We start from the raw sequence: 10,956 nt of genomic DNA on the forward strand, positions 1-10,956 counted from the left end.
ATCAAATTGTGGTTTTAATTGATCTTTTCATTTGTGAATGTTAAAAAATTAGATAATTGATTATAAATAATAATAATGTTAATGTTATATGATTGTAAGTTTATGATAAGTTGAAGATAAAAGCGAATTCACTTTGAATTATTTTTTCAAATTTTTTATCCTTGAATGAAGATGGTGTTAAAAGATCAAATTTTTTTTTGACTCAAATAGCCAATCAGTTGCAATGTTTTGAAGATTCAAAATTATTAATATGTGGCACAATGGAATTCGTGTTTTATATTGTTGAAATTCAAAATCACAATTTTCTGCTCATTTTTCACAATAAATATATATCAACTAACCTTCTGTTCGCTTTGATTTCCATTCAAACCTATTTTTTGTGCCAGCATTCGCTTTATAATTTCCAGTTTTTCTTCTGTCATTTCTTGAACTGTTATCTTTTTCCTCTTTCCCATCATCTCCTTCTTTATCCTTTCTTTTCCACTCCTGCATGGCTGATATCTCCTTCTGCCATTTCTCTCTGTTCGGGTTCAGATAGCTCTGCTCCTCTGCTTCTTTCCTTTCTTTTTCTCTCACTCTCTTATTATACGCAAACACATCCTCATTCTCATCTTCTTCTTCTTCATCATCTTCATCATCATCTTCGACTTCTCCTGTTTTCACCTTCTTTTTGCCTGATGATTTCTTCATTGCTCCTTCTTCGTCTTTCACTTTCATCCAGCTGTATTGCTTTCTCGGCTGTTTCAACTCTGCTAATCTTATTTCTTCTCTTTCTCTTTCTCTTTCTCTTTCTCTTTCTCTTTCTCTTTCTCTTTCTCTTTCTCTTTCTCTTTCTCTTTCTCTTTCTCTTTCTCTTTCTCTTTCTCTTTCTTTCTCCTTCTCCTTATTTCCTTCTTTTTCCTGTTGTGCGTTTTGCTTCTTTTTCAGCTTCTGGTCAGATGCTGTTTGAGAAGAGTATTTAAATTGGCTGTTGTTCTGAGGAGGAGAAGAAGAAGGAGAAGAAGATGAATGATATTCAAATGGATTGCTTTCATTTGAAGAAGAAGAAGAAGAAGAAGAAGAAGATGGTGATGATGATGATGAGTCAGATGTACTGGACGAAGGGCGATACTGAAATGAAGAAGGAGGAGGAGAAGTCGATTTTGATGGTTTGTAAGAGAAAGAAGAAGATGAGAAGGAGGAAGAAGAGGAAGATGAAGGAGGAGGAGAAGAAGAAGAAGAAGAAGAAGGTTTCTGTTTTGCAATTATCTTCTTCGTTCCCACTGCCCCATCTCCAGCCTCTTCCTCTCCGCTCTCTCTGCTTCTGCTCCACTTCTCAGCCCACTTCGCCTTCCAATCTGAATAAACATCGCCAGCAAGCTGCTGCTTTCCTGCTTCCTTCAACCCACTTGATGAACTAGATGCAGTTGATGAATACACTCCATTCGTTCTGCTTGCCATCTGCCCCTTTCCAGGCAAGCTGAGCTGGCTCACTCTTCTTTCTGCCTCGTCTTCGTCTTCGGCGTCATACCCTTCTTCTTCCACTGCCTCTTTCAGCAGCCCGTCGTTGATCTCATCCAGCTGATCGTCATAGTCATCGTCTTCTTCAGTCGACTCGATGATGGGAAGAGAAAAGGAGAAGGAAGAAGAAGAAGAAGAAGAAGAAGAAGAGGTAGATGAAGATGATGATGATGCAAGAGAATAACCATATGGAGTGAATCCTCTGTATCCATCAGTCTCTTCATCCTCATAATCACCAAACAAATGCGAATAAGAAGATGAAGAAGAAGAGGAAGAATTCTCCTTCCCACCACCTCCTCCTCCTCCCATCATCATCATTGCTGCTCCAACCAGATGCGATCCAAAGTGTGCCTCGTCAGACACAACCAGCTCGTCTTCTTTGTCCCAGTCGACATCATACGAAACAACTGAACTCTCAGCCAGCTTCAGAACAGACAGCTTTTGCGCCTTCTTCCGCGCCTCTTCGTCGGCTTTCGCCTGCAACTTCGCTCTTTCTGCCTCTTCCGCCTCTTTCTTTGCCTGCTCGGCTGCTTGCTCTTTTTCCTTCCAGTTCTTGCCTTTCAGTTTGAGTTGGAGTTTGGGTTTGGCTTTGGGCTGAGAGAGAGAGAGAGAGAGAGAGAGAGAGAGAGAGAGAGATAGAGATAGAGATAGAGAGAGAGAGAGTAAAAAGAAGAAGATAATAAAATTGAAAAGATTGATTCAAAGAAAGAAAGAGAAAGAAATAAAGAAGAAAAAGAAGATAATCAAAATATTCTCGTTTGAATAGAACAATAATGACAAAATACGCACCTGAGTATCATCTGCTTTGTCTGTTGTTGAAGCAGAAGATGAAGAAGAAGACGATGAAGACGAAGAAGATGAAGATGATGAAGAAGATTGATTAAGCACAACGGGTTTAGCCTTCTTCAGAGCAGGAAGAGGGAAGCATACTTCTAACCATTCATCATCTTCTTCACTTTGAGAAGAAGAAATGCCAAAGAAAGATGGAGAAGAAGAAGAGGAGGAGGAAGAGGAGGAGGAAGAGGAAGAAGATGAAGAAGAAGAGGATGATGATGATGATGATTGAGGAGAAGAGAGGAGAGAGAAAGGCGAATTAGAGCTCAAAGAAAAGACAGGTGGCGACAGAGCATTTGGAGGAGGAGAGGAAGAAGAAGAAGGAGACGAAGAAGAAGAGGAAGAGGAAGAGGAAGAAGAGGAGGAAGAAGAGGAGGAGGAGGAAGAGGAGGAAGGAGAAAGAAGAGAGAAAGGCGAAGAAGGTGTTACACTCAACTTGGGGGGAGAAGGTTTGATTGAAAGAGGAGCCTGAGAAGAAGAAGAAGAAGAAGAAGAAGAAGAAGAAGAAATAGATTTCTCTTTGCTCTTCACAGGAGAAGATGACATTCCAAGTTTCTGTTTCACAATCTCTCTGAACTCATTCCTTTGTGTTGCATATGCCAAAAGCTGTGTTCCTCTTCGGCTTTTGGCCTCTGCTATGACAACTGACAAGCGATCCTCAAATTCTTGCTGGTTGCGTCTGTGAAAAATGGGAAGAAAAAAAAAAAAGAAGAAGAAGAAATATAAAAATATATGTGGAAAATTAGAAATGACAGAAAAATAGATATCAAAATAGAAGGAGGAAAGAAACGTTGTTATCGAATAAGGTGATTCAAAAATAAAAATAAATATGTTCTTCCACAATAACAACATATTCATCCATCTCTATTAATCACAATCACACACATTGAAGGATGTTTGAATGCCATTCTTATCTGAGGCACCATCCCCAGCAGCGTAAGCTCACCAAATGCATAGAAGATAAACTGCTCTTCCTCCTCTTTTTCCTTCTTCTTCATCGCCTGTTGCATCCCTTTCATCTCCTTCGCTGTGTACTTCTCCTTCTCTCCAAACACCCCAAACGCCCCAAACGGCGGCGGAGAGCGAGAAAGAGGAGGAGGTGATGGGCTTCTCTGCACAGACGACGCGCCAGCTGCTCCGCCTTCTTCGTTCTCCAGCCCCAAAAACAGCACAACAACCAGCTCGTCCAACCTCCCGCTCTGCAGCTCCTTCGCCACATCCTCCAGAAACACCCGCATGTTCACCCCTTCGTCACACAGCTCATCAAACACTGTCATTTTCTCTCCACTTTCAGAAGAAGAAGAAGAAGAAGCACTCCCAAATGAAGATGACGCAGATGCTGTTGTCTGCCTTGCTGCTGCAAGAATCGCATTCGCCTTCTCCATCTCCTTCTCTTCTGGCGTCTGCCTCTTCTTCGTCTCCTTCAGCGCCTTCCTCCCTTTCCTCTTCCACGATGTGGAGAAGATGGGAATTCCTTCGTCTCCGCCACAAGCAGCAGCAGTTGGCGCAGAAGGGAGGAATGGCTGGACAAGACCAACACACACCGCACAGCAGCTGAAGTAGAAACAGGAGAGCATCGCCCGCTGGATGATGTGACTGGGACACCGCGCCTCGGAGCTGAAGGGAAGGATCGAGGAAGAGGAAGAGGAGGAAGAGGAAGAGGAAGAGGAAGAGGAAGAAGAAGATGATGCTGATGAATATGAAGATAGCCCCGTCTGCTCCTTCATTCTTCGCACTCTCAGTATTCTCGTCAGAACAGAAGCTGCTCGCAAAAACAAAGTGACTCCGCCGGATGCAAGAAATGGAGCCATAAGCGCAGTCGGTCGGGCGTTTGGATAAAACAGCGTTGAAGTCGTTGCCGGCGCATCCTTCATCTCGTTCATCATCTCCTTCGCAACCCCATCGCCACTATTCTTCTGAAACCCTGGGATGGTACTTGTGAACCTGCCCATGCTCCCTCCTTTCTCGCTTCCCCTCCCGTCTTCGTCAAAGGAATATGTAATAATAAGAGAAGTTAGAGTCTTAATTACATCAGATAAAAGCTGCAACGATTCCTCAAAACTGAAAGCTTCTTCCTCTTTGAATTTATCTGAAGTATTGTTTTTTGACTTTGCTTTATCGTCTAAAAGCGTGGTGCTTTCTTTTCCAAGTTCTTTTTCTGCAATCACAATAATACTTTCGACACATCCTGTTGTGATCCCAAAGCAATTCACGATGTCATCACGAATCGTTGGAAATTTGCAAAGAAATCGATTTAAAACGCCTTGCGCAAGTGGCGTTATCGGTGAAAATAATGCAGAAAAATCAAAAAGCTTTGGAGCATCAATGATATCATAATGAAGTATGAAATCATTCATAAACTGTGGTGTTATAAACGAATCAATTAGACTTGTTGAGATTTTTTTTGTTCCGCATTCGGATAAACGTAAATACACGCAAAATACCCTTGAAAGTAATGACCTAAAATAGTGTAGTTAACAAAATAAAACGAAAAAAAAAATTACGTTCAAAAGATGAAAATTTACCTGTGTGTTGAATGAATTGAAGAGTTCCTCGAAGGTCTCTGACTATATCTCAAAAACGAGTCCAAAAACACCAACAGAGATGGTTGAAATGCAAAGGTCGCAAGAAAGCTTGGAATGGTCGATCTCAATAAAAGAGAAAGCTGTTCGTTCCATTCAGCAAATAACGAAAGTGTCTCTGCTGTCGGCAAGGTGTTTGGATCGTTTATAGCATTGTCACATGGAAGATAAGGGCTCAAATTCATTTGAATTGCTGCCTTTGCTTCTATGACTCCTGGAAGTTTATATTGTTTTTTAGTTGACATTATGATTTTTTTTATGGTACGGTCATATTATATTTTTTCATTTTTTCATTTTTTCATGCTTTTTTTGACAATTTCATTTTCCTATTCATGCTGTAGTTTCTTTCCAATTAACCTCTCGGTTTTTTTTTTTTTTTTTTTTTTTTTTTTTTTTTTTGAAAGAATAAGTTTCATATTTAAATAATAAAGTTTCATTTGTCAAAATAATGTTGAAACAAAATGCTCACTTCATAATTTCATTCAACATCATTCTTTTTGTGAAATCTCAAACGTCGATTTTTCAGTTACAATAAAACCAAATGTATTTTTATGAATTTAACAAAATGTATTATCATTGCATCGACATTATTTTTTTGAAAATGGGTGAAAATTTTTGAAAAATCACTTTTTTTTTGCCTGATCTGTCCCACAAAAAATCAGAAAAATTAAATTGTTAACCGTAATTTTTTCAATAATAATTTATTAACTCTTTTTTGCTCAATGGAAGAATTTGACGTTTTATTATTTACAATATTCTTTGTTAACATTAGGTGAAGAACACAATAATTGAAGTTTTTTATTGCATTTTTTCTTATTTGACTGAATCACGAAAATTATGAGTTTTTCCATTTATCTTTTTCAATACGATGATTTCTGCTTATCTTTTATTTGAATAACAACAATGATTATCAATTGAACTTCATTGGACAAATGAATAGAATAATTGTTGGCTTCAAATCCGTTTGTTTAGAAACAGTTATTTTTTTTTCAACTTTGATTCATTCAATGAAACAAAAAGTGCGCAAAAACAATTTGACAAAATCTTATTTGTATTATTTCTTTTTAACAATTTGATAGTCGTATATTCATGCAAAAAACAATACAATTAATGATCTGCATGTTGAGTTCTTATTTATCTTTGAAAGCACGATATCATAAGAATGTTTATAAAAACTAAGTGTATTCAAAACTGTTATCACACAAAAACTGCAATTTGTTTATTTTGTTTTAACTTTTATTATTTTCTTCAATTGGAACAGCACGTGGTTAATTTTTTCATACTTCCTTTTTCGATGTACTAAGAAAGGAAGAAGAAAGGGATTAGTATTCATCACGACAGGTACCTGTCAATTATTCGTCTTATACATCGGCAGTGGCTGCACAAAACATGTGGAAGTCAGCAATGGATTATATGGAGAAAAGGCCGGGGTATTAGAGCAGAACGTCCAGCAGTCGTTGCTTCTGCAGAAGTAGCTAATGTTGATTCTGTCTCCTCTATTGCTTTTTTTGCTTTATATGTTTTTCTGTTGTGCAGAGGACGGCTCTGTATTTGGGCATTGCATGTGCGAACGATGTGGCGCTTTCGGAGATGTTTTCGGTTTCGCTTGTGATGCTATTTCCTTCGCATTAAGCGTTGGTGCGAACCAAGTCAACGATCAATTTGATTATTGCAGCTGCAGATGTGAATAGCATTCCCGTTAATCTGTGATCTGTTTGACATGTAGCTACTTCCATCGGTTACAGCTCGGCTGTTTTTGCGATCTTCAAGGTTAAGGCGATAGGCAGTGAAGCTGTTAGATGAAGTGATTGGGTGAGCAGCCCCAGAGCGTGAAGTTGGGGAGATTGTGGAGAAGGGTCCGGAGGCGGTGGGGCTAAGGCTAGAGGGTGTGATTCTGTCGCCAGTAGCCATTGTGCCACATTTGCTAGAGGAGCTAGAAGAAACAGTGGACGGAAGATAAAAAGCAGAGGGAAGTGAAACGTGAGATTTTGAAGAGGTATTCGTATTTCAATATGCTGAAGAAAATGATCCGGGAAGGCATTCGCCTATCGAAGCGGATCAGCGCACTGGCGGAGCAGCTGCGACAGAAGGTTAATATCATCCGGATGAATCAGAGGAAGATTCTGGAGCTGAGCAAAAAGTTCAACGAAGAGGTGAAGGAGGTGAAGGAGCAGCTGGCGGCGATGAAGAAGAAGGTGGAGCTGATTGATGAGGGGGTTGAGAAGGAGAAGAAGATAAAGTTTGAGGGACAGCAGTCGGATAAGATGAAATCTAAATCATCCGTATTTCTGGTGTTTTTGCTGAATAACTTCAAGGCAGAAGCAGCGATGTGAAAAAGGCGAAGAAGATTCCGTTTGATCCCATAAGTTCTGCGGATGGTTCAACTTCTTCATCTTTGTCGGAAACAGCTTGTGGAGGATTCGCATAAGATGAAATGGAGCCTCTTCTGTTTGTTTCATCGGCAGACATTGCCAGAGCTGACGCTTCTGATCATTCTAGCAGCATTCCGGTTGTTTAGGTGCTGTTTACAATCATTTGTATCAGTTCTTGAGTAGTGCCAGCGCAACGACTTCTTCGTGCTGTGCCTGCAGATACCAAATTTGTGCTGCGCTGATGAACGGTGAGCGCCTCAAACGCCATCTGAGAAAAGAGCTGTTGTAAAAAAAGGCTAGTCATCGCTTCATGCTGTTGAACTGGAGCTGGACGACAGTGTGCTGGTGCTTTCGTGGGTGTAGGCGGGTGCAAGGGTTGAGATCTGGTGAAATGTTTGGGGGAGGCTGCGTCGTAAGTTGTGGCAAAGAATTGAGAGTGGTTAGAGTTTCTCCAAATGGTGCGGAAGCTGGTGGAGCTTACAGCGCTGAAAGTGAAAGAAGAGGCAGAGGAAAAAGGAGGAATAGTTTGCGATTCCTTCATATTTTTCCCCTCAGCAGAAGGCAAATTTTTCATCTGAAAGAGAAAAATCAAATGGAAACCAATGCGATCCGGGAAGAGGTTCGTGAGAAGAAAACATGGAGCGAATATGAATGAGAATATGGAAAGGATGTTTGAAGTCAGATGGGGAATTTATGCATTTTGGATCAGGCATGGAGGCAGATGTGATATTAGATTATTCAGAAATTGAGCAGGTTACGCAACCGGAAAAAAACGATTGGAACATTTTCAGTTTCGCATTGTGCGTATGTGAACAAGTGGGGTTCTCCGAGGATGCGTGAAGCGTAATTTTGTGTTTCTTCTCTGGAATCTTTGCTAACGTTCCAATGAGTGTCATATTTTCTGTTTCAGGAATTGAGATTTCTATTGTAACTATTTCCTTCTGCGCTGAGTTGGAACTGCCGCTTCACATTCTTTAACTCCGTCTGCTAACCTTGTGCATTTGGTTCTTCAAAACTCCTGACTTCGAGAGGAAAACACCAATCAGCCTTGATATGCCAACCAATAATTACAATGATAGAGCATCTTCTCATTAATCATCTGATTTTACTAACGATTCTGTGCATTTATATTTTTTTTTCTATTCCAACAGTTATCAAATGATTCAAAATTGTTCTTTCTATCCCCTCAAAGGAACAGCCGGAAATCGTCGATGAAATTTCATTTGTCGAAGAAAGTTAAATCAACGAAGCAGTTGAGTTTGTTTGGACCCAGTTCACGCTTTCCATTTGAAATATTCCAACCTGAACATTTATCGGTTCTATAGAAAATGCAGTTTCTATTGATTGTCCACTTCCTTTTGAAATGTTCAGTCTGCCAATGTTCAGCTCTCCTGCTCCAGAAATCTCAAACTGCCTTGAACCACGATTGCTCGGATGTGCCGAGTCATGCACAGGTGCAAGGTATCTGACAGTCTATGCGCCTGTTGAAACTGAAAATAGAGACAATCTCTATTCTTCGAATTCTATTTTGATTGTTGTTCTTAAATCACTTTTCCATAAATTGTGTTTGAATGCACACCACCATCTACGCTCTTAGCATGAACAATTATACCCAAAAGCATTTCGATTTCCTCTCCAAACCCAAATATCAGTTGAGTGAGGCAACGGCTGATCGTGCTGCATGGATAAGATTCATATAGCCCGCATGCATATGTATCGTTGCCTTTTGTTTGTGTTTCGTTCGAAGAAACAAATCTCACATTTCCAAAATCATTACAAAGCCATTCATTGTGATTAACGTTTGAATAATAGTAAGAACAAACTCTGTCGTTTGGCTGGTTGAATAGCAGGTTGAATAAATATTATTTGACGTTGGGCCTTGTAGAACAATATCCTGTACCAATTTTCCACATGTGTTTTTTTGAAAAAAGCAGTCATAAAGCAAAACTACTTAATTATATGCATTTAGTTCTATGCAAACAGCTCCTTCTCCACACTTTGAATAGCAATGACAAAATTAACTATCTGAGAAAACAATATGAATTGCTCCATCCCAATTCAAAATCGAGCCTCTGCAAGAAGTTGAAGAATTTGACGCTCGGCAATATTTGAAGAATGAATTTATGACACATTTTTCCTGTCTTTGGGTTTTTATTTGATTGAGTTCAATTGCCCTTCCGTCATTGCCCGATGAGCAATTGAAAAATGAACAATTATCGACCATTGACTGCACAATAACATTTTCAAATTGAATTCCTCCACCTTCAAATTCTATTTTTTTTTTGTAGCACATGAGCATTGTGCAAACGTCGAATGGAGAACAATACATTCAGCGATTTTCAGTGCATATATTGCGCCCCCTCTTGTGGATGAAGCATTGCATCTCGTGAATGAAGAATTCTCCACAGATAGAATAGTATTTTCATTGTTATGCACATAAAGGGCACCTCCTTGTGGTGCTGTGCAATCAGTCCATTCACACAATGAAAATGATTGGCTTTCTGTTGTATTCATTTGCCCTTTTTTCTGAAGAGCATTCATTTCTCTTTTCCCATAGCGTGTAGTTGTGTTTTTTCAGATAAATTTCTCTGAAGAATAGGATCCACTCGAAATCCCTCCTTCAAATACATTCACACATGAATAAATTGTGCAGCTCTCCATTGAACTCAACAAGCATGAATATTCCATCTGGTAATTACTGTTCTTGTCATATTTCACTGTCATGTTCCTGAAGGCTGAATCATGAATCTGCTCTCTTTTGCTCTTTCCTGACAACAGGAAATAGTCTGTTGATGAAGCTGTCAGATCGGCAATGATGAATTCTTTCTAAACGTTAAAATTTGAATTATTAGTTGAAAATATAAGATCAAAATAGCAAACATTCTTTTTGAGGATTAAGCATGTGTTTGTGTGTAGATTGACATACTTTGAAAATGAATTGGAGATGTGGTTTTGTTGTGGAAAAAACAAGAATTCTTCGTTAGCATTGATTTGTTTGTAGTTATCATCAAAAGTGAAGACAAATATTTATTCAACATATAAAATAATTCATCTGAAACATACAAAATGCAATGAATAAGTAATTTCGATTAATTGAAACAAACTTTAATTTCCGGTCTTTGGTAAAGCACACTGTCTTTTGTAAATTCTGTGAAGATGTTTTCTTCTGAAATTCACGTCTTCTTGCATTCCTTTATTTCAATAAAATCTTAATTTATTTTGATCAAAATATGCAATAAAAATTCAATTTTAATAAATATCTTCAAATACAATCATGGTGAGTTCGAATGAAATTTTCTTCATCGAAAAAATGAACACAAAGCATTTTTGAATGAAAGAAAATGAAAAAATAATATTATTATGGTATTTATTTTTGATCTGTGGTGATTTTTCAAAAATTTTCTCCCAAATATTCATCAACAAAATTTCAAATAAAGGAATTATTCTTTAAATTTTAAAAATAGAATACTCCAATTTCGAAAGAAGAATTTTTTTCTAAGGAATTTTCCGATAATTGCAGAAAATGGATTTCAGATAAATACAAGTTGTGTGACTTATTTTGAAAAGGTTGGATCGTTAAAATTTGAAGTTCAGTGAAGTTTGACACATAAAAAAAAATACTTGCAATCTATCAATTGAGCTTCACATTCAAAAAAAATCAAAACAAA

General features: G+C 38.5%; 2 protein-coding genes across 2 annotated transcripts; one reads left to right on the top strand and one right to left on the bottom strand.

Annotated features, from left to right (window-relative positions):
• Positions 1-56: 56 nt before the first annotated feature.
• On the bottom strand, positions 57-5,161 carry MONOS_4923fu4924 (putative activating signal cointegrator complex subunit 2; the record flags this gene model as incomplete). The annotated part of the gene is made up of 4 exons (XM_067875033.1): positions 57-2,094; positions 2,290-3,013; positions 3,220-4,794; positions 4,860-5,161. 4 exons carry the CDS (start codon positions 5,159-5,161, stop codon positions 337-339), a joined length of 4,359 nt encoding a protein of 1,452 aa, XP_067720815.1. The 3' UTR covers positions 57-336.
• Positions 5,162-6,928: 1,767 nt separating this feature from the next.
• Positions 6,929-7,249, top strand: MONOS_4922 (uncharacterized protein; the record flags this gene model as incomplete). The annotated part of the gene is made up of 1 exon (XM_067875032.1): positions 6,929-7,249. The coding sequence occupies one exon, from the start codon at positions 6,929-6,931 to the stop codon at positions 7,247-7,249; it is 321 nt and encodes a 106-aa protein (XP_067720816.1).
• Positions 7,250-10,956: the final 3,707 nt, after the last annotated feature.

Source organism: Monocercomonoides exilis (assembly GCF_001643675.1).
Source record: "Monocercomonoides exilis strain PA203 chromosome Unknown scaffold51-639645, whole genome shotgun sequence".
Taxonomy (NCBI): Eukaryota; Preaxostyla; order Oxymonadida; family Polymastigidae; genus Monocercomonoides; species Monocercomonoides exilis.